This window comes from Pteronotus mesoamericanus, unplaced genomic scaffold, assembly GCF_021234165.1.
Source record: "Pteronotus mesoamericanus isolate MK-2021 breed Mesoamerican mustached bat unplaced genomic scaffold, CSHL_Meso_final contig_163, whole genome shotgun sequence".
In the NCBI taxonomy this organism is placed as follows: domain Eukaryota; kingdom Metazoa; phylum Chordata; class Mammalia; order Chiroptera; family Mormoopidae; genus Pteronotus; species Pteronotus mesoamericanus.
The window spans coordinates 5638173-5661933 of record NW_026555064.1 but is presented as its reverse complement, the minus strand read 5'-3'; the positions used below and the strand labels follow the sequence as shown (position 1 = coordinate 5661933).

The 23761-nt window shown below is 38.1% G+C and overlaps 1 protein-coding gene across 1 annotated transcript; it reads right to left on the bottom strand.

Annotated features, from left to right (window-relative positions):
- Nucleotides 1–412: 412 nt before the first annotated feature.
- Nucleotides 413–20151, bottom strand: PRMT9 (protein arginine methyltransferase 9). The gene is made up of 12 exons (XM_054562741.1): nucleotides 19794–20151; nucleotides 18135–18283; nucleotides 15113–15349; nucleotides 14189–14356; nucleotides 11916–12018; nucleotides 10768–10874; nucleotides 8368–8560; nucleotides 6570–6753; nucleotides 4166–4883; nucleotides 2421–2574; nucleotides 1086–1208; nucleotides 413–799 (listed from the first exon to the last, which is right to left on the bottom strand). The coding sequence occupies exons 1-12, from the start codon at nucleotides 19980–19982 to the stop codon at nucleotides 584–586; spliced, it is 2541 nt and encodes an 846-aa protein (XP_054418716.1). The 5' UTR covers nucleotides 19983–20151; the 3' UTR covers nucleotides 413–583.
- Between the last annotated feature and the right edge of the window lie 3610 nt (nucleotides 20152–23761).

The following is a 23761-nucleotide window of genomic DNA, read 5'->3' as shown; positions in this document are numbered from 1 at the left end:
AAGATTTTCTTTCCTAACTCTTAATTACATTTAGCTTATAGCTCATTCCCAAAACACGAAACCTGAGGTGTTTCAGAAGTACATGAGTGTTTAGAAGAAGCAACCTTGAAATTCACAGGTAACCAACTTTTTGATTTGATGTTTACTATTACAAGTTTCGATTTAAGGAAAAAAACCTGAGATGACTAAAAATTAAAAGTTGTGCTTTACTTACTGACACATGACAATGAAAATGACTCCGAATCTTTTATCTGTATAGCTTTAGCATGTAGACAAAAATCTTTAGTAAAATTTAATCTATAGTGAGTAAAACTAAGCAATAAAGACAAAGTTGCCTAATGTGAACAACTAATGGCAGCCTTTTTCAGGAAGGAAGCCTGCAGCAAAGTTTTTTAATAATGCTACCCAATAATTTAGTATCTTTTAAATACACTTTATTAAGGTCAGTTTTTAAAAATATTTGACCAATACAAGGAATTAAGTCTTTACCGCATCCCCCTAACTCGATCACAGCTGCACTACTCACACCAGAAAAACTGTGTACTTGCTCTACTTACACAGTTTTTCATCAGAAAACTGCCCGTCAGCGCTTCACTGTGATGCTGACATTGCTTTTGTGGTGCTGGACTTCGAGCACGAGCTCCTCTCCCACAGCCACCTGGATGGGATTCTCTAAAACAACCGCAGCTTGTTTCCAGTGGGAGGCTTCACTGGAGGTATCCAATCTAATGTCGTCATCAAGGTGCATCTGATACCAAAATGGAATGGCAGTCACTTGACCAGATTTACAAATGTGTACCTAGGAAAATTGAGAAATTGTGAAAATTTCATCAGAACAAATGAGGAAGTCAGTCTTTGTCTTTTTAGTCAATTTCAGATCCAAATTTCATAAAGAAATTATGTAATTACCCAATTCAGATTATTATCAACTTTACTTTAACGGAGCCCATTTTGAGGTAGTGTTCAAAAAAGAAATAACAGTTACATCTTCAAAGAAAGTGGCTAAACCAATTTAATGTATGTAAAGCATTACCTAGTTTAAGACCTGTATTCTGAATATGACAAGAGTAATTATTTTACATTACCTTTACTTGTCTGTTAGAGGTGTTCAGATAGGGAGTCATTAAATCCAGTCTTAGGAGCTCCACTGGCTTGCTCAAAGGTATACAGGGCAATGAGGCCAGGTCCAAAAATGCACGTATAGGTACCTAAAGAAAGCATCCATTTTTCACATTTACTCAGTTCTTTTTGGGACTGAGGCTCACCAACCGATGGCTCTGCACTTGGATCAGGAAGACACCATGCTTTTTGCCTCATTTATCTCAATTCCTACATCCACCTTAAGGCACCAGGAACTTCATGATGCCACTGTTACAGGAAGATCAAACAAACTAAGGTTTAGCAGGTTAAATCATTTATTTAAGTCATGGTCTCAGCTATCTACAGGTTCTTTGCTTTGATGAAAGCAGATTAAATTTTCACTTAAGCCAAACAGCTCAAAAATTTGAACCCAAGGTTGTGCTATGTGTAAAGATGAACTAACAAGCCAACAGTATTAACTATTGAATTATTTGAGAATATATGCCAAATTCAACCAAAAAGCTTAACAGCAGATTTTGTCTGAAAAATAGTTTATAAGGCAGTGATTCTCAACTTTGGCTGCAAATTAAAATCACCTAGGGAGGTTTTCAAAAGCCTGGCTATTCAGGCCACACATTGATCCGGAGTTGGGAGCCAGTTATCAGTAGTTGTGAAAGTCCAGCCATGCGCTCACCCAGGGGGATATGTTCTGAGGAATGAATCATCAGGTGACTGAGTTGTGCGAACGTCAGAGTGCACTTTCACAAACCAGGGTGGTATGGCTGCTGTCATTGCATGTGCTGTGCTTTCACACGACTGGCAGCACCATAGCTTGTTTACTCCAGCATCACTACAAATACACGAGGAATGCGTTGCTCTGACAATACCATGGCTACGACATCACTAGGCAACAGGAATTTTTCAGCTCCCATGACAATGGGACCACCATTGGTTAAGCAGTGCTTTCTGGGCTGAAATAACATTATGAGGCACATGAAAACATAGTCAAGGTTGAGAACCAACTACTATAAAGTGTCCCATCACTTTAGTCTCCTCATCTAAAGTGGAAAGGAAACATGTAAAAAGTGCCTTCCCATCTGAATGAAATATTAGAGAGCAACTGTTCATGGTGAAACAGAGGACACAGACACCTCAACCCCTCTCTCGACATCCTTGAAGGCCTCCGACCTTCCCTAGGTGATTTTTATCCATAATAAGTACCTTTGCCCTAGGAAACAGTACTATCCCAACCCAGCTAAGCACAGTGACTGTATAAAAAGTACAGAGAGAAGGTGGCCTGCGGATAACAGACACCTGGTTGAATTTCTCTCAACACTTACCCGAAACTGGTTAATAAAAGGTGCTATATTTAACCCAAGAGTTCGTGATGTCCCTTGAACAGCATTCTCTTCTACCAATGTCTGGGACTCCACAAGCAACCCAAACATCAGCACATACTGAGGAAAGATCTTGCCTCCAGATTGGAGCAAACACCTAAAGAAAGAAAAATGTTTTAAAAAGCATCAGTATGCCCTACATTTTATCAATACCGACAGCTAAATCGTGATGAATTAGTGAGAAAAGGGTTAGTAAAATCCTATTTCCTACGAGTATCTTGGGTTCATCCTCTGTTTCCCTGGAAACCTCATAGGCTGAAAGTCGGCTATGTTATCAGCAACCCTGCTACGATAAAATTATTTTTAAACTATTAGTAGGTAGATTGCATCTGGACTGAGAGAACTATGCACAAAACTGTAAATGCCTAATGGGAAGCCACACTACCATTGGGCTTTCCTGGGAATGGAAAGCTATGCCCATGGGAGATCCTACTTGCAATTTAGAGTTCTTAAGCCAAGGCAGCTCCCACACACACCTATGTAGTCTGTTTCCTCACATCTGAAAACCGTGCAAGATGTGAGGGGGTGGAGGGCACTTGAAGGTACTTTAAACTAAATAATTATTTTCATTTGACACATTTACAGTCAAACATTAAATTCCTCAGTTTTACTCAATAGTCCAACCTGGTTTCAACCTGAACTTCCAGACTGGTGAGAAAAAATCAGTAAAGACTGTATTACTGGGACAGCAAGGGAAATTTTAAAAGACTATATATTAAATAGTATTTTATCAATGCTAAGTTTCTTGAGTGTGATCATTTTGTGTTACGTAGAGGAAAGCCTTTGTTCTAAGGAGACACATGCTAATTGTTAAAATAAGGGTCAAAGATACAAAGCTAACAACTATCAAATGGTTCAGCAAACAAAATAGTTTTCTAGGGCTCACTCTTACTATCTTGCTATTTTTCTTAAATTTGAAATTTTGAAACTTTTCCAAATAAAAAACTGATGGAAAAGTTTATAATAGGTACATTGTCTGCCCTTGTAATAGCTCTCCCTAAAGATTAGCTAATAGGAAGCTAAATCATAATCAAGTCATTTGGTGGCCACAGAATTAGCAAGGGAAGTTAGAGATGATTCCTAAACACAATGGCATTAGACTGATTGAAACAAGTCATGGTCCCAAAGCAGGATAATCTTTCATCTCTAAATAGAAGTACATGATCATATAAATTGTAGTAAGTCCTATATACACATTAGCCTAAAAATGGACTCCACCCTGACAGTAATGCTTCACTTATTTTTGTTATTCCTTTCCTTTTAATGTTTTAACATTTTAGGTAAAGTTGGGTAGAAACTGAATCTCCATAATTGGTAAAATTACCTCTTAAAAAAATTATACAGTTCTTTTAAAACCACACATACACACACCCCCTTACCTAAACTCTTATCAATACCTTTGCCAAACCAGATAAAATTTTAACACCAAATAGCCATAAAAGGGTACCATTCTATGATATCAGCAAGCTGAAATTTGATTTTTCCTTTGTCACCCTGAACATCTTCTATTTTTATAGATCTCTACTTGTTTCCATATTGTATACACGCTGTCCAGTCCCACAGCATTCTCTCTCTTCTTCACATCTATGGAGCAAGGGACCCTTTAGGGCGAAAAAGTCGGTAATGACAGGCACAGGGACATACAAGATCATGACTCATAAAAACCAACATTACATTTTTTTTTTTACCTAGATATTGCAGCTTTTTCCATTATTTCCTGCTGAATGAGCCCAGATGGCTCAATGACATCCAATATAATTATACTCCACAACTTGTCTGATTTTGGCCTTTGCAACACAGCAGATTCATCTTCCACATGTCTCAACCAAAACTCGAGTGTTTCTTTAGGAAAGTGATTGGCTTCAGATATGAGGTCCAGAGCAACGCGATGCTGGTCTTTCTCCACAGAACTGTAAGGTTTAACCTGCCCAAGGGTGCCTGCAATTATGGGCAGGACAGAGAAGCCTTCGGACACATCCAACACATAGAAAGGTTCAGAAGCATGCGGTTCGGCCTGATTCTGGCCACCTGCGCAGCTCATCTCACCGTCCTGGCTGTGAGTGTCCATGGCCTGACCCAGCTTCTCTGGGGTCAGTGAGGACAACACTTTGCTCATTGCCATTTTAAAGGCTTCATGATATGGAATGTTATTAAGCAAAGCAATTTCTGTGGATTCCAATACACATGCCTGCTCCACAGAGTCTGGCTTACTGGTCTGCAGGTTCGCCAGGGCACTGCAGAGTTCAGCCTCATTTCCTAAAGAGAGCAAGTCTTTGTTCCTGGTAAAACTTTTTCCGACATCCATATCACGTTCCGAACTGAAGACACGGATACCCTGGATTCTTAAGTAACAGTCTTGACAAGACACTTCCATCGTCACATGGTCCCCGGGTTTAACATAGTAGTCTTCATAAAAGAGAAAGAAAGAGGTTATGGCTGAAAGCCTTACCATCACAGGAACACATCAGTCCTCCCATTCCGCCGCCCCTCCCCGTTGTTAAATTCACTACAGGGAGGATTATATCTATGAATTTATTAGAATTAAGTGAATCAATCTACTCATTTCCTGGGGGGGAAAAAAGGCTAGGAAAATCTCTCCAGCTTTACATAGGGAAAAACTGATGTTTGAAGACTCAATGAAGAGCCTAGTGCAGAGATTTAAGAGCTATGTTATTGGACCTTAACTATCAGTATTTAGTGCTTTTCCTACAATCGTTAGATATCCTTCTGTGTCCCCAAATTGGGGGCTGGAGGAAGGGCTACAGGGAAGTCTCTATCTTCTTTGGTAATGAAGCCAACAATAATAATGGGAGATGAAATTCAGGATTAATACCAAACCTCACTTTAGCTTAAAGGAAAGTTGTTCTTTCCTCTAACAGTCATTTCTAAAAGAGCAAAGCAGTAGTCAAAAGAACCTTGTCAGTAGTATCTCTTAACTGATGGTCTTGCATATTTACAATGTGAAAATTTAAGGAAACACGAAGTCCTACAACAGGCTATATCATGCTCTTTTCCATTAGCTTTCACACTTGATAAAACTTGAAAATGTGAACAGTCACAAATCCTTTATCAGCACTAAAGTCAGTTGAAAGTACAAGTTGTTACACTTATGTTTAAACATTTAAAATGCCCTTTCCCTAAAGATTAAAAAAAAAAAAAAGACCATTCATCTAAGTTACTATAAAAGGCTTAGTATGAATTAACACAAATAGAAAACGTCGCTTGTTAAGTGCCAGTCATCTGGTAGGCATTTTACACCCATTATCTCTAAAATCCCTACAATGGTTCTGCAAGGTAGGTGGCATCACCCCGTTTTCACACATCACAAAACAAAAGCTCTGACATCACCAGCAAGACCAGCCAGGGAGTCGGAAAGCAGCAGAGCGAGACCTGAATCCAAACCCACCTGACTGACTCAAAAACACCGTACTAGCCAAACCACTGTACTGAACTCCCTGCCTTAATCACTATCCCAAGCTAGAGCCTTCATTAGGAGAAACAGAAATGGTGCTTCAGAAAAGGTAGAATTTTTCTATGTAATACAACTGCTGTGCAATGTACTGAAACTCATCAAGTTGCTGGTAAAAAAAAAAAAAAAAAAATCTCTACAAAAATATGCGTTCAATGTAGAACTTCCCTAGAGAAGACCATGGATTCATGGACTCTAAAACGGCAACATTTTGCACTTACATGAGTGTGCATTTCTACAATGTGGGGCTCCACAGGTGCCACCAGATTCTGTAAGCAGTAGAACTCTTGCATTACAAGTAGTGTTTTCCACTATGTTCCATTAAAAATGGGCCAGCATTTCTCTAATCTACTGGTAACTAGAGTAATCAGAGCTGAAGAAATGATTCAATGACAGACATGTTTGAGTGGTGTGCAGCAAAGTTGTGTTTTAGTCTCTTATCTCAACTACATGTATTATTGAAAGTTGCTTTTTAAAATAGAAAAAGAAAATTCTCAAAGATGTCATCAGTCTCCCTTGACTAGAAACTTCATAAAGTACACTTTTTGACGACGACTCAAGTGCCTACGGGGTTAAAGCAACAAGTTTAAGAAAGGAAGACAACACAGTTAGAAGGACAATACCTGCGAGGCCGTGGGCAGGGTAGACGGCCTGCTCCCAACACGTCTCGGCACTCGGGCTGGTGCACAAGCTGTGCTCGTCATCGAGCTGGAGCACGAACCAGGCCACGACGGCATCCAGGGTGCCTTCTTTAGTAACAGGAACACCAATCTTATCAGGCTTTCTGGTAGCTAGACTTTTTAATTCCTACAGAAATGTAAAAGGATTTTATGCATTTAATATGCACATGCTCCCAAAGCACATCACGCTTGCCTTCCTTTTCCGCAAGTTCTCAGTCCTGCCAGCGCCCTGAGGGGATCAGTATTTTGAGGGGATCAATTATAGGCGCAGCTATAACCACGGAAGGCACCCTGACTGGGAAGCTGTGAGACATCATAATGCAATTCCATGCAGCGATTAAAAACAAGCAAGCAGATATCTATGACTGACACAGAAAGAAGCCCATGAAATATGGTGTGGGGGAAAAGGTTTACAGGTGTGAATACACGAGAGGGTTTCCTTGGATTATTATTGTATTATTTTCCATACGAACAACTGTAAACCTACTTTTGCCCCACCCTGTACTGTTGAATGAAAGCAGTGAGGTGAGTGGCAAAGCAATATGGATTGTTTTGTTTTTTTTTAAAAAGCCTGTGTGTGTGTGTGGACTAAGTCTAAAAAGAGGCACTTGAAACTGGTGACCTGGGAAAAGGAGGACCTAGATTTAAAAAGACATTGTTTCTTCTTTTTCCTTTCCATTCCCCTGTATTACTTGAAAGCATTAAACAGGCAGATATTACTCTCGAAATTAAAGTCTTAATAAGAGGTATTTTTTTATTGTGGCAAAGAAAAATTAAAATAAGAAAAGCTTAAACTAAGAAAAGGATCGCTTTGGGGTACTTTGCAGCCGCAATCTTGTTCTCTGTTGGAACGTGCTATCAGAAATGTTTTTGAAGCTTGGCCTTAGAAAGCAATGCCAAAACATTCATTTAGCTCCATACCACCTCCAGAAAAAGACAGTAACGATTACTAGGGGAAACCTTTTGTTAAATTATAAAAATCTTAGGCTAAAATGATCCACATAAAGGCTTCTGTCCCCAAGTACGTTTCATCTAAAAATGTACGTACTTGAACATTTAACCTTACTTTAAAGAGCTTAGAGGAGGATTTTAATGTAACTTTTCTCGATTCCTTTGGGCGCTTTTCTTTGTCTATCACTCCTGTCCACCCCTCAGCAATACACACACAGATACACTAAGTGATCGACTTGTCCTGGTTTGCCCAAGACTGTCCCACATCTCAGGAAGCTCTCAGTCCTGGGCACACTGAGATGGCTGGCCCCCCTAATGATCACACAGCGCAGAGATAAGGATCACTGGTCATTTCAAGGAATTAACCGTTAATTTGAAACGGCAGCACGACACTGAGAAAAGCTGGAAACACCTAGGCTGGAACTCCGGCCCCTGCATTCACACGCTGTGTTTTGGGGGAAATTAACATAAGCCACAGTTCCTTCATCTGTACGGCACGTGGGTAAGTATAACTATACTGCAACACTGTTTTCAGAGAGACCTAAGAACACGTGTGAAAACACCTGGCAGATTATACATTCCCAACAAATCTTAGGGATTTTTTTCTCTGCATTTAAAGTGAATAATTTCAGAAGGGAATTCTAGTTACCATTTAATCATTTTCTTTACATATAATAAGTAGAATCCATGCAAACTCGTAAGACTGTTCTATGTATTAATTATTTTAAACAACAGATGAAATTTAATGCTCAAAAAACATTTTTTTAAACCTGAACTTTTTTTTTTTTACCTGAAGATTGTTGAAATCTACTGTCATAATTTCAAAGCACTCTGTCAAAGCCAAATACCCTCCAGGAACTCGACTCATCTTTTCAGTTGTATAAGGTTCAACTGTTTCTTCAGAATCTATAGAAGAATAAGCTGGACTCTGAAATTTGATATTTGTTGGCAAACAGATCCCAGCAATGTCCTTAACACCCACCCTGGTGAGAGAGGAAATAAGAGGGGGAAGGGAGAAAAGTGGGGTTCTTTTGTTTAGAATCAAGTAGCACCGTGTGATATTGAATCTTACAAAAATAAACACAAAAATGAAATAAAATTTCAGAAAGTTTTTTTAAACACAAGGATAAATAAACCCTACATTAAAATTAAAAATGTCTACTCATCAAGATACCTAGTAAGAAAAAAGGCAAGCTGCGGAGTAGAAAATACTCATGATGCATCTATTCAACAAAGGGCTCATATCCAAAATATATTATTAAATTCCTAAAAATTAATAAAAGAAAAAGAAAATTGGTAAAAGACTTAAAAGACACTTCACAAAAGAGCATTTCCAAATGGCCGATAAGCATATGAAGAGTTGTTCAGATTCATGAGCCATCAGGGAAATGATGTTAAAACCATACTAAGCAATCACCAAAAGGGGGGAAAATAAACAGTCAATAACAAGTACTGGTGAAAATAGAGTCTCATACGCTACTGGTGGCAGTATAAAGTTAGTCAGACCACTTTGGAAGACTTTCATAGTATCTACTCAAGCAGAAAATATCTATTCCAGATTTACTCAATATAGAAACCTGAAGGTGTCTGACATTTCCACCTCTAGGGATATGGCCCACAAAAATCATGAAGGTGTCTGACATTTCCACCTCTAGGGATATGGCCCACAAAAATCAATATACTACAAGAATGTTAAAGGATGTTTACAGCTGTACTATTTCCAATGCCCTTCAAAAATGGATATAACCTAAATGTCCATCCACAGTAAAATAGACAAATGTATCGTGGTGTATGCATACAATGGTATACTACACATAGCAATGACGATGAACAAACTATACACAAGAACATGGATATGTTGGACAAAAGACAAAAGAAAAACACACAAAAAATACTGTATGATTCTGTTTGTATGCAATTCAAAACAGTAAAAATAATTGATGGTGTCAGAAGTCAGAATAATGCCTACTCTTGTGGAGGTGTGCAGTGTCTGGAATTACATTTTAGCAAAAAATCTTGGCAAGATACAACCTAGTTTCTGTGGTGGACAATTCAGCGATGTGTCTCTATAGCCTGAAAAACGTACATACGCTTCAATCCAGTAGTTTTATTACTAAGGTAGCTATCCCAAGAAAATAACAGACAGGTCCACAAGGACTAGGTACAAAGACATTACCACTGTTCTTAAAAGCAGAAAAGTGGAAAGCAACCTTAAAATTCTAAACTCTGAGAACTATACTTAGGAAACTGATTTTAAAAATACATGAAGCAAATCTAAGAACACAAAGAGGCTCACAAAAAGCAAACATATTTACTGATACTTTTAAAATAAAGTTTAATTTATACACACACATTTACTTACATAGAGCTGATATTCAACCAGCACACTCTAATTCAGCTAATGTGCTAAGGCCACTACTTGGTCAGTGCACTGTGCCCTACCCAATCCCTAAAAATTTTTACTTATCACCCTGCAATATGCATGGAAAAGTATAAGGAAGAAAATGTAACAAAGATGAATAGTAGTTATCTACAGTAGTTATCAGGGTGATTTTTTATTCTTTTACTCATCAGTATTTCCTGAAATATTTGTATGTTACATTTACTACTACCAAGTTCGGGGTCGGGGGAGAAGGGGGCGCGTGTTTCTTAAAAAGTCCTAACAAAATATGGATCAATATTTTAGCAAAATAAAACATTTACTAATGTTTTAAAAAAGTAACCAAGAAGCTTCTATACCTAAAAGGAAATCTATCTATGTCACTCTTTGATAAGTAAATCTCAGCAACTCAAGGGTAGAAAAATCCTAAAATTTCATTCCCCTCAATCACAAAACATTACAATATCAATAAAGTTACTAAGAAGAAGAAATGGGATAAATAATTAAAACTAAAATTAGTTTCATAATGGAAATTTTTACTTCACTTTCATCTAAAATCAGTAACTTAATATTTTCCTACAAGAATCTATCACACCTCAAAAGGATACTAAGTTATATCAAAATTAATTTTCCACTAGAAAATTGAAAGCTGGTTTTAATCCTAGACTCCTGTAGTTTTAAAAAATTCAAAAAGAAAATTACAATTAGAATTAACATCATGAATTTATAGGTCAGAAAACTACCTCTGAAGTATCGTCTACTCCATAAAATTACAATTTTCTAATATTTGCTGTTTAAGTAATCACTTACCTATGATGTCTTCTTATCTCTGCACATTCTACTGCCATGCCAAACATAACAGCACTTGCTGGTATAACTTTCCCATAATTTTCACAATTGCCATTTTCACCTGTGGCCTAAAAATATAACAGTAAAAATTAGACTCAGTTACATGTATGCCACAATGTGTGTGTACGATGACAAACCATAAAAATTAATAAGAAAAAACTTAAAGAATAGGTAAGGATAAGCAGGTTAAGGAGTTATTTTTCATTAAAATTTTTTATTTTATATGCTATATTTATGCATATATATTTTATATATATGCGCTTTTTTAAACAGTATAAATAGGAAGGGAAGGAGAAGGGTGAAGGGGGAGTTACAAGGGTGTAAATATGATTACAGCAAAAAACTACTGGATGTGACTAATTGAAAAGCCAAAATCACCATTACCTACTTGAAAACTGCTCTTCTTTTCAACCTTTAATTAGCTATTTTAAATCCAAGTCACTTTCTGTAAGTAGTGAATTCTTATTACATGTTAAAATCATTTCATTCATAATATATATTATATAAACCAAATCTACAATTTGTGGGCTACAGTAAGGGATTTTAATGCAAAATGTAATCTGGTAATTATAAAAGTTAATTCTGTCCAATTAGTAGCCTGGGTTCAACTAGTATTTTAAAACCATACCAAGACAGCCCTGGCCTGGTAGCTCAGTTAGAGCATCATATGCCAAGGTTGCAGGTTCGATCCCTGGTCAGGGCACATACAAAAATCAACCAATTAATGCATAAATGGGTGGAACAACCAATCAATGTCTCTCTCTCTCTCTCTCTAAAATCAATTTTAAAAAAAAAATTCCAAGACAGCTATCACTATACTCTTTTGATAATCTGCAGTGAGGACTGCTGAGACTGAAAATTTTTTTTCCCTTTCCAATCCTAGTTGAGAATCCAATAGTCAGTCCCTTCACAATATAATCTTAATTCCTATGAAGTCCTTCCTGGAGTAATTTTTTTTTTTTTGCCTGAATACTCTATTTTGGCACACAAGTATACATTGCAGTGTTATTAAATGTTTTTTAAATGGGTTTCCTTCCAGTACGGGCTTGATAGCTATCTGTTAAAATAATGAATTCTTAATCCAATTTAAGAATTTCCACACTGCTTACCTTTGGCTGCAAAAGTAAATGCTCCCACGCATGAATCAAACTCTCCACAATTCCTTCTCCAAATAAACCTGCATCGACAGTTTCTGTTACAACTAGGGACACTCTATAGAATGATTTTTTAAAGATATATGTAAGTAAAATATCATGCTATTTATGTAAGATGTCAAAGCTGAGAGAAAAAAGGAAGAGTATATTATAGAAACAGTCCATATGTAAAATTTCCCAATGCATTCCATTTTTAAATATCTACTCTTGAATCTTGAAGAACCTGACTCTAATGTCCCTCAGGCTCCTTTACCCCACTGACAACTTCTGGCAGGGCGTGGGTGGGGAGCACAACCTTCACTTGACCATGCCGCCCCAGACTATTCTTTCATTGCCTAAATCCTAAGATTGTGCACACCCATTAACTTCACCAGCCTTCCCTCTTAATGCTGACTAATTGGACTTCTATCCCTAACACTTTATAAAGACACTCTCCATCACCGATGACTCCCTTACTTGTCAAAATGAATAGTCTTTCTCCGTTTTCATTTCCCTTGATCTACAAATAACATTTAATGCAGAGAAGTCCTGCCTCCTACCTTCACTTTCTGTGTTTACCTCCTACACCTCTCCTGTGACTTCTCTTGCTTTACCCAATTTTCCTCTGTTCTATTTTTCTTTCTAGAAAGTTTCACTTAAAGACATACCAAAATGATTTCTCCCTACTCTGAACTTGTTTAGCACTTACTGCATCCTTCGGGTAGTTAGAAGAATAAAAGTCTCATTACCATTCCTTATCTTCCTATCTAGACTGCAGGTGTCTTGAAAACAAAAACAACTTGGGTATCCCCTACAGTGCTTAAACCCAGTATTCTATTTATACACAAATTTTCAACATTTATGATTGCATACATTTATAAAATGGAAGGCATTGCAAACATCTATTCCAAAGTCTCTAGATTTGCTCAAGGTCAAAATAAATTACAAACAGAATCTGTACTGGAATCCTTATCTCCTGATTCAAAGTTAGTAGATCCTTCCACAACACTATGTGAGAAAAATGTAAATTAAAATATCTTTGATTTATACTATGGACTGAACTGCGTAACACCAAAATTCATGTTGAAGTCCTAACCCCCAACGTGACTGTATTTGGAGACAGGGTCTTTAGGAGGCAATTAAGGTCCAGTGAGATCATAAAGGTGGAGAGAGCTGATCATCGGTGTCTTTATAAAAGTGGAAGAGACACCAGTGACCTCTCGCTCTCCTCACACACACACACACGGGGGAAGACCATGTGGGCACACAGCAGGAAGGCAGCCATCTGCAAGCCAGGACAGAAACTCTCACTAGAAACTGAATTTGCCAGCACCCCTGAGCATGGACTTCTAGATTCCCGACCTATGAGGAAATAAATGTCTGTTGTTTAAGCCAGGTAGTCTGCACACTAAGACAATTCAGGACACTATTTCTATAAAATGGGTACAGTATGTTTCAACAATCTAATGGGACTTCTATTTCATGAGAACAAATGTAAAGACAGACCACTGAAAAGCGTAAGTATTATGTTAATATAAATATTATTATACATCTGATAGAAGAGTTTTTAAAATCATAGTCCAAATGATAAAGAGTATAAAAAGCCCTGTTTTAATATACACTTAAATAAGGTAAGAAGATAGATTACCCAGGAGGGGTAATAAAGCAAGTGCTTCATAGAGAAAACTATATTTAAAATGATAGTGTTGGACTAGATGGTTTTAAATCCCTTCTAGCTCCAAAATTCCATCACCCTTATGATAGGATCAAAAGCTAGGACTTATTATATTCAAAGCATTTGAAATGGCCCAAGCCATTGAGACCTGAAACTCCCAAAACTCTCAATTTAGCCAAGGATATTAACACAAAATATATTAAGTCCTCCAAGGCTGATCTACTCATCCATTATTTTAAAGTAGAATTTTTAAATACTTACTGACCACACAGGAGGTATTACTCATTTTTACAACTAGAATGCTAAAATTAACAGAGGTAGAGTAACTTGCTAAATGTCAAATTCATTTATTAAGTCCCTTGCCATAAATTTTTCTCAAAATCTTTAGGTATTTATTATCAAGAATATGACCTTATTATAAAAACTCATGCTAAACTACCCTATTTCCATAAACTTACAATATAAAAGTTTTAGCATTTTTCTTTAGACTAGAAGCCAGAGATGTAAATATCTTACTTTTTACAAGAACAAAATAGTGGATTATAAATACTAAAATTAGTTTACAGTATATTACCTTTCGGGAATGTGTTTTGGAATTTCTATGTCAAGTGACTTCATATGCAAGAGTTTGATCCCCGCTTCCATCTTGTTTGCTGCCACCACGTCACAGGCAAGTTCATACATGGTCTGCGACAACTCACAGGCATACACTGAGTGCGCGCCAGCTCTTTTAGCAAACATGCTACAAGGGGAAAAAGTGCTCCATCAAGAAAGCACAATCCACTGTATTTTTTCAAATGTTACTGGAATTGTGATACTTAAACATGGGATTTTCCTTTTACTCTTTAACGCAACCATTATTTATTCCATATTAAAAAATGAACTACTATTTTTGTCAAGATAAAAGTCATACAATAAATCACGAGATCCACCTGATTAAGACACAATTGGCATGAAGAATGCTAATTGGCTTACATAACTAGATTCAACCAGAATATTAACATAAAAAAAAGCCATTAAAATTCATTATTCAAAATGTCAATAACCCCCAATTTTTCTTGCTAGTTAAGTCCAGTTCTTGAAAAAGCAAAAGCTAGAGTGAAAAATACACGAACAGCTGCATGAACAATCATAACAAGATTATGAGAAAATGCCCTGGCTGGTGTGGCTCAGTGGACTGAGAGCTGGCCTGTGAACTGAAAGGTTGTTGGTTCAATTCCCAGTCAGGGTATATGCCTGGGTTGCAGGCCAGGTCCCCAGTTGAGGGCGTGATAGATGCAACCAATTGATGTATCTCTCGCATGTAGGTATTTCGCTCCCTTTCTCTCTCCCTTCCCCTCTAAAAATAAAAATAAAATAAATCTTAAAAAATAAAAGATTATGAGAAAGAAATTAATCTCTTTCTTTTTGAATTCCAGTTAAATATTCCATATTTGGTAAAAGCTTTAATTTACACTCACATGCATGCATACTTAATTAAAAAACAAGTGTAACAAACCTTAGTATTCCAGTTCCTGCTCCAATGTCCAAAACGCTTCTGGATCCCACACGAACTGCCTTTTGGATTGCTGCATTATAGATCGTATTCCTTGTGGTGTCATTAAGCATGATAAAGTGCCAGCGTTCCACCAACCAATTTGCAACGCGGTAAAAATTCTCCTTTGCGTCACTGAAATCTGGGTTTAGCTTCACTGCTTTATGGAAATACCCAGCTGCTTCATCTCTAAAGCCCATCCTAGAGTAAAAAATGACAGAAAAAAGAGTCAACTATCTACTATCAATTACAGCGCCTTTGTTCGTGCCACTCACCTGCCCTAGGAATCCCGCACCAGCACCCCGATCCCAACCCAACCCAAGAGCCATCGCCCTTGGAACCCTTCAGCGAGACCTGCGATCCTGGACCACTTCTTTCTTTTTTGAACCCTTATTACATTTATGCATCCCAGGACACTAACACGTGCTTAACTAAAAATTCTCTTGTACTATAGCATATCAGAAGTTCTCAACGCCATCCTTCATTTAATCAACCTAATAGAACACCGGTGCTTTCTAAAAACCATTCTCTCTATAAAACCCACTAATGGCTATATCTCATAGGCCCCTTGTGAAGAACCTAAGCATTTGTAGACCAGTACAGTTGTACTGCATGATTAGTATGTAATTCACACATCAGATTTCAGCAGCACCCAAACTAGTCCAAACTCTCTTCAACAAGTCAGTTCCCTGAGCATATGCTGGATTTACAGCAACGTCACACTGCTATTTAGATTTCTAAATGCTTACTCTAAATTTCTGTGTTTATCTGTCACGGACTGGTAATTTGTAAATTGGCCCCAGTGTGCGGTCCACACAGTGAAGAGACCTGAGCTGTTAGAACCCTTCACACTCAGATTTCTTCACAAGCACCTTGAAGCACTCTGTAAATTTTAAAGAAGCTGCATCAGTCTATTCATTCTGAGTATGGTTTCAAGCAAAAAAAGGGAACTGCACCCTAACAAAAGGCAAAAGGCCTTATGTCAAATGATAGGCACTCATGTTACTTTTAATTATTTTGAAGATAGAGCTGTCTTATTCTTACTCTGCAACTGCCATAGCACACAGAACCATGTGAGATACAGCATATGTAATCATTATTTGTCAAGAGACCAACTGAGTAATGAATATTTTAAAATTTCATGATACCAGCGACCTGTTGAATCAATGCCAAACCTGCATCTAATAATTTCCTCTGTTTGTGCTTCCCTAAGACTTGATCCTTAATATTAATTCAGTTTTCTCAAACTGCAATGCTAATCTAAAAAAGTAATGATCCACTCAAAGTATACCTCATATTGAAACACTTCAACATGTGTCAATAATAAACTATAAGAATGTCTTGTTTTCTTTTAACCAGAAAAATATTATCTTCCTGATTAGCAATTCAATATTTTTTTAATCTAATGGTTGGCTAACACAAGGTTGTAAAGATAAGACACAAATTTCATTTCACAAATAAATGTCAGGAAAGGAAGCTATCATTTGGTTTGGAAATATTTTCCCCCTGGAACAGTGATTCTTTTGGTGGGGAATAAGTTATGCATTATTTTGATGAGAAAAGTAGAGTAGAGCAAGAGCTAAGAACCACTGTCCTAAAGAGCAAAGGTAAACTGTTTAGCAAAAGCCACATTCACACTATCACAAATTCTGAATTGCCAAATGTCTAAATTCAAAATGTTGTATAGTTACATCTCCCCAAAACAAATTAACACCACGATTTTTTTTTTTTTCTTAATGACTGGTAATTGCTTAGGCTAATGTCTTACAAAAATAGGTTACCAACAGTTACAATCTGCCAAAAGTGTAGAGCTCCAATTTTCTGTTAAATTGAATTTATTATAAAACATAAGTCTTATCATGTGATCACACATTTAATCATATAATCTGGAAATATAACAGAATCCTATGAAGTAACTCTACTTACATAGACTAAAGAAAACTTCAAAATTAAAATGTAGATTTCTAACTAACTTGAGGTTATTTAAAAATATTTTTAAACTAAATTTCACTTAAATGGAGAGTGGCTACTAATTTGCAGAGATGATTCTGTGTATCAGTATCAGGTTAGCTGTCAGTGTGAACAAACAAGCTTCAGTTGACAATCTGTCTTATTTTCCTGGTTACCATCATACACTACAACCGGAAACTATCAAAGGTATGTCTTTTAAAAGAGTACTCATTTCAATCCCCTCACCGCCGCCGCTTCGATTGAAACTATTAAACTGTAAAGTAGTTACATTACTGAGGCTGACTAATAAAGTTTGACAAAGTATTTCTTTTAACGTAACTTTTTCATAAACACACACACACACACACACACACACACACACACACAAAACTTAACATGACCAAATGAGCAGAGCATAATACCAGAGGACAACTGCTGGAACATGTAAAATGATCTTACTGTATAGAATAGGGCATTATAATGGTGTCTCCTAAACAAGAATTCTCCCTTTACTTTGTACAAAGAAGCCAAACCAGATTTACTGAAACAAATCCAAAACAAAAATTTTTGGTTTTTACCAGTTTTCCTAATTATAAAGTTTCTATGGAGAGTAAACAGAAATTCCAATAGCCAATTTCAGGAAGTTCCAGAGAACAGATTTACAAGTTCCCTGGCACAGCACACAGGACTTCTCTGCTACCCTGTGAACCACTGTTATGTCCTCTTACTCAAGACCTGGATCTCAGCCTGGTGGGGGGACTCTTCCCTGAGACTCTTCTCAGCTCAGCCCTGCGGACAGGAGCTATTATACATTACATGATATAATACTAAAACTGCTACTATTACATATCTGCTATTCCTATATCCTTCTGAGTTCTCTTTCTGTCTCACTAGCCAATCCCTCACTACTCTGATCCTATTATAGTTAATAATTCTTTATATTACACTTGCCCTGTTCAAATTACTTTACAATTTACCCCTTTATCCAGACTGACGCAGAATAGTTCTCAACAAGCCGTCTGAAAGCGCTACACACCTGAAGAGATGCTCCCCCATACTATTGCAAATCACTTCATCCTCAGGAAACAGTTCCAGGGCTTGCTCATAGCAACCAAGTAAGTCTTGTGTTCTACCGAGCGCATCAAGCTCTTCAGCCCATCTGAAGAGTGTATACTGAAAAGTTTCCTTTACAAAAGAGAAAACAATAAATTAGTCAGTAACAAAAATGATGGAAGAATATACAATACAGGTTGAAGAGTCCCCAGAGAATCAAACTTAACCATAACTGAACTTTAAATGTTTAAATTTACTCATTTAATCATTCCAGCTTTCTCATGAACACTTTTACATCATCTTCACATATCTTACAGAGAAGAATTAATACCTGAAACTGAATTCTGATAAAGTTTATTAGAGAGCCAACAATCAGGAAGATTATAGGGTATGATGGGAAAAAAGCACAGATTACATGGAATGGACCAATAGGGAATCAATAAGTACGCAGGCTGCTATGGCTGAAGAGGTATTTTGCAAAGGCCTTGGCCAAGAAATATGGACTTTGTTCTGCAGGAAACAGAGCTAGTTACTGAAATGCTAGGTATGGAAATATCAATTTTAGACATACTTTTAATACACATTAAATATCTACCAAAAAAAGGTATTGTTTCTGTTTTACAAGAGGAAACTAAGGAACAAACAATAGAGAAAATGCACTTGAAATGATCCGTTATTCTACTGCTACCTAGAAAAGCAAACTGTATCTAAGCATATCACTTTCTCCTTCTTTCAGTCAGTTGGTCCGGAAACTTACATTAAATGTATGTGAGCTACAAACCTCTAGACACTACTTATAGCTACTAAATGGAGGTAAGGAATGTTGCTAAACATGCTGCAGTGCACAGGACCACCTCCGCAAGGAAGAATTCTCCCATCCAAAATGTCAGTAGTAATGAGGTTAAGTGATCCTGAATAAAATAAAGTAGCTTGAGACTAGCTGAATAGAGCAGTTGAAAATTGAATGCGTAATTAAATTATTTTTGCAAAATTAAGATTCGAAAGTAACTTGAAAGAAATGTACAGCATTTCCACAGAACAACTGTCACAAGCAATCCAATAACTGAACCTAAGGAATGCATCATCAAATGAATACTTCAGGCTAATTCCAAAATTTATCCAACTACAAAACCTACAGTATTGCTTCTGCATGCAGCAGGGACACGTACAAAGGCCCCAAGGCAGGAACACGCTAGAATTCAATTTAGGAAGTGCGAGATGATCGCCTAAGGCCTCACATGCAGTATGGCCTTTGAAATCGGAGTGAGAAGGAAGTTTTGAAATAGAGAAGTGATTTCACTTGACTTTTGTTTAAAGCTCCGGCTGGCCTTGCCGAGAGAGACTGCGGGGGAAGCCTAGTTTCGAGCCTATTTCAACAGTCAGCAGGAGGTGCCTGAAGCTTAAACCAGGGTAGCAAAGGAAAGTAGGGAGAAGTGGTAAGAGTCCGGATATATTTTGAAGGTGGAGCATACAGGATTTTCTAATGGGCTGGCTGTGGTGCGAACAAAAGGAGTCAAGGCTGTACAGTAAATATTAATAGCAACCCCAGCCCCCCAACTCAGCCCCCTTCTCCCAATTTATGCATTTATTTTTAAGAAAAGAACAGGATCTGCCAGCAAAGTGAAAGAGAGGCCCTCCTCACCTTCACGTCATCTTTCAGCTCCGGCGCCAGGCTGAGCACCAGGAGGTAGTGGGCGTAGGCAGTGCCGAAGTCCTGGGCGCGCACGCAGTGCTCCGCGCTCTGCAAGGACCGGGACACCAGCTCATCCCGCCCGGCTCCCCCAGCGGCATTCCCGGCGGCTCGTCGGGGCCTGGGCCGAGTGTTCGACATGACAGTCACCACCCTAGGCCTGCACTTATATAACCAAAGGGAAGATGCTTTGGTAAACGGAACAAGAAAACTCCTTCAATAGCTACACATCCATGCGACTAATTAGCGCGCGAGAACCTAGAGACTTTTTCTCCGCAGCACGCAAGCGCGCCCACCTCCACCAGGAGGAAGCCCCGCCCCCTCCGACCGGCGGGCTCCGCAGACCGGGACGTACAGCCCTTAACTACAGACCGTGTCGGGCGGCGCACGCTTCGCAAACGTCTGTGCGCCTGACGTCACGGCCCGCCTCTTCTCGTAGGTAGAGGCCTGTGGGGCGGGCACTGCGCTTGCGCGTAGGGCATAGTCCCGAATGGTCTCAGTCTTATATGTCTGTTTATTCCCCTGGACGAAACCAGAGCGTGCTCTCGCCTCGTTCCCTGGCTTATAGGAGTGTGCGATGGGTGGGTATGCGGAAAGACCGTCAGACATTTGTGGTGATGCTTCAGGCCTTTGGACTGTGATGCACCAAGTCTCAAAATGGGTAGACTGGAAAGAACTGGAGATAACAAGCATCTGAAATGTGGTAGAGGAAATGCTTTCCCTGGCATTTTGTCATCCTCATAAAACCGTGTAAGGTGGGCCTCTGGACCATATTTATCTTAAAGACAAAAAAGGGGGACATCCTGAGATGTACTTGCCCAAGATCATGCAACCAGTTAGTGCCACTGGCATGGCTCAAACCGCCCGTCTGTCTGTTCCGTCGTTTTAAAAAGAGCTTAGGGCCCTGGCTGGTGTGGCTTATTGGACTGAGTACCGATCTGTGAACCAAAGGGTCGCCGGTTGGATACCCAGTCAGAGTACGTGCCTCGGTTGCGGGCCAGGACCCCAGTTAGGGACTCTCGAGACGCAACCACACATTGATGTTTCCTTCTCTTTCTCTCTTCTTTCCCTTCTCTTAAAATAAAATAAAATTAATTTTTAAAAAAACACACAGAGTTTAATACATAGAAAAAGTTCTTCCAAGGTGTGGCCCCTAAGAGATAGATTCTAAACTTTAAAGGGGGACGGACATAGGAAACATATCTAACAACTCAATTTTTTTCCTGGTTTCAAACGTGTTAATGGTGAGTATTTTACTTAACAATAAAGAAAAATGGAGCATTTTTGTATATCAAACTGAAACTGGGGGCTCCTTCATTTCTCACAAGTTATTTGCATGACTTTTTGCCTTCTCTTTTGATCTGATTATCTTAGTCACCCTTCCTCTGAACACCTTCCTATCTCCGTAAATCCTAATCAGTTCTTCAGAGGCCAGATCACTAGATTGTGAATCTCAAAGACAAGGTCTGTTCTTAAGCTTTTTTTAACTTTGCATCTAGCAGAGTCCATATCAAAGAAGGGAGTCAGATGTTTTTTAAATTTTGATGGAAAATACACCCTCCTCCACTCCCAAGTTTTGCATGTAGACTTTCCCAACCACTTAAGGTCCGTATTTCTCTCCCATCTTTAATGAGTACTTTTTGTACTAAGAAATTTAAGATTTAAGTGTGTTATATTCCTAACAGGACTGAAAAACTAAGGCCTCTCTAGTCCCAGTAGGATGTAGTAAAATATGAAAAGGTCACTGGACCCAAAAAAAAAAAAAGTATGTTCTAGTCCATGCTTGGTCCTGTCTGGCTGATTCAATTCAACCTTTCCTTAAGAGTCACTTGTAAAAAGACCTAATGATGTTATGTTTCCTACTTAGTTTTTTTTATTAAACTTTGTTTTTATTTGTTTTTATTATTGACACTATTACAGATGTTCCCATTCCCCACCCTTTGCTCACATCCACCCAGGCCCCTTGCCTCCCACTCTTTCTTCTGGCCGTCACCACTCCGCTGTCTGTATCTATGGGCTATGCATATATGTGCTTTAGCTAATCCCTTGGGACACAAGAGTGCTATAGCCATTAAATTAGATAACATATATATAACAGCATTTTATATATAAAATATACATATATTTAATGCTATGCATTGTTACAGTTATCTAGAGTCATTTAAAACTTACGTGAATTATTAAAATAAAAGGTCACTAACACCTTTAAGTATTTGATCACAAGTGTATGCAACTCATATCTTGTAAATATCTAAAGTAATTGGCTGTAATCTCCCTTCAGAAAACAGAAGGAGACCTCCCAATCTTTCGAGAGATTTGAGTTTGGCGGGGAAGCATTTAGACTTCACTCTTCTAGTTATCTCTGTGAGTCCTTGCTTCAGCTGAATTACTTCACTTCACAGGTTATGTTATACTGCATACTCTCCCATTCCACAGGAGCAAGGTTTAGTTTATCTTGCTTTGCTTTGTTTTTCACCCTGTTTGGTTTGTTGAGATAACCCAAATACCTAAAACACCTAGACTGCACGAAGCTTTAAGAGTACATATTGTTACTACCAACTCTATATAGGCTGAGATGGAGGAAGGAGTTGGCTGGAAATGGAGAAAACAGAGAAGAAATGAAAGGAGTCAACAACTGTTTCATCATCACCTGCAGTATCAACCTGTGGGCAGTGCCTACTGCTAAGACAGTGCAAGGAATGCTGTCTCTCCCTTGTGAAATACTTCAGATAACTTTGTGAACTACTAGCTCTCATTAGTTAAAATGTCATTGAGTCAGATAGAGAAATCACAGATGTCTTGCATTTCTTTGTAGTGTGTATCTTAGATTCTCTTGAAACTGACACAATATGGAACATCTGGTCACCTTCAGAAATCTGGAACAGAAAATATATTTTAATTACTCTTTTCCTTATTATCTCATTCCTAATTGAGACTTAGAATAATTTAAGATTATATTTATTGAAGTATTGTACTTAATATGTTACCTTTTGCTCCTTTTTTGTGTATTACAAAGAAACCTGAAGTAGGATGCAAAACAGTTGCAAAATACAGATTTTACTTCTTGATCCTTAGTCAAAGATTTTTTTAAAAATATTGAAGGCATCACTCCTTTGTTCAAAATAGCTCTTTCCCCCCCTCACAACCCAAACTGTGATCTTTACCTCTGAGAGTGCATTGATGCCTTCACTTACATATTCTTTTCCACCCTCTTTAAGGTTCTAAAGTAAACCTCTCTGATGTAGAAAACCACTGCTGACTCAAGGCAGGTTTAGTTGGGGTTGTCTTTCACCATGCTCTGGGCAGCTTGTCAACAAACCGCACATGCCAAACAAGGAAGCAAAACCAACGAAAGGGCTCTCAGCTTTCCAATGTGCAGGAGTTGAAGGTTAACAGGGTGGTAAAAACTCACCGAAGTTCATTAACAAGGGATACACAGCTTGCTGGACACAAGATATCCTATGTTTATGCCTTCTGTGAAGATTCATATCTTTTTGTGTGATCCTGTTTGTTTTAGCTTGTGGTTTGGACCACTGGTTCTCAATTCTGTGCACTTTAGGATAATTTGGAGAGATTTTAAGTATCAGTGCCTGGGCCTCATACCCAAAGGTGCTGACTTAATTGGGCTGGAGGAGTCTAATGTCCATGCTAGGGATGTGGGGCATAGGGCACGGCTCTGTAGGGTTTGTTGGGATATTTGAAGTATAAGGCATAAAAGCAATGTGGGGAGTCAAAATATAATTTGTTTATGGCTTAACAAGAATTGCGAAGGAACTCTCAATTAAATTATTTTGAGCCGAAGTGATTGTTATATGATAAAGAATAGAATGTACAGTGTATTGGATTACTTGTAGAAAATAATTTATATTAGAACAACAAAATACTATAGCCATGGTCCAGCTGCTTGGGCATTGAAATTT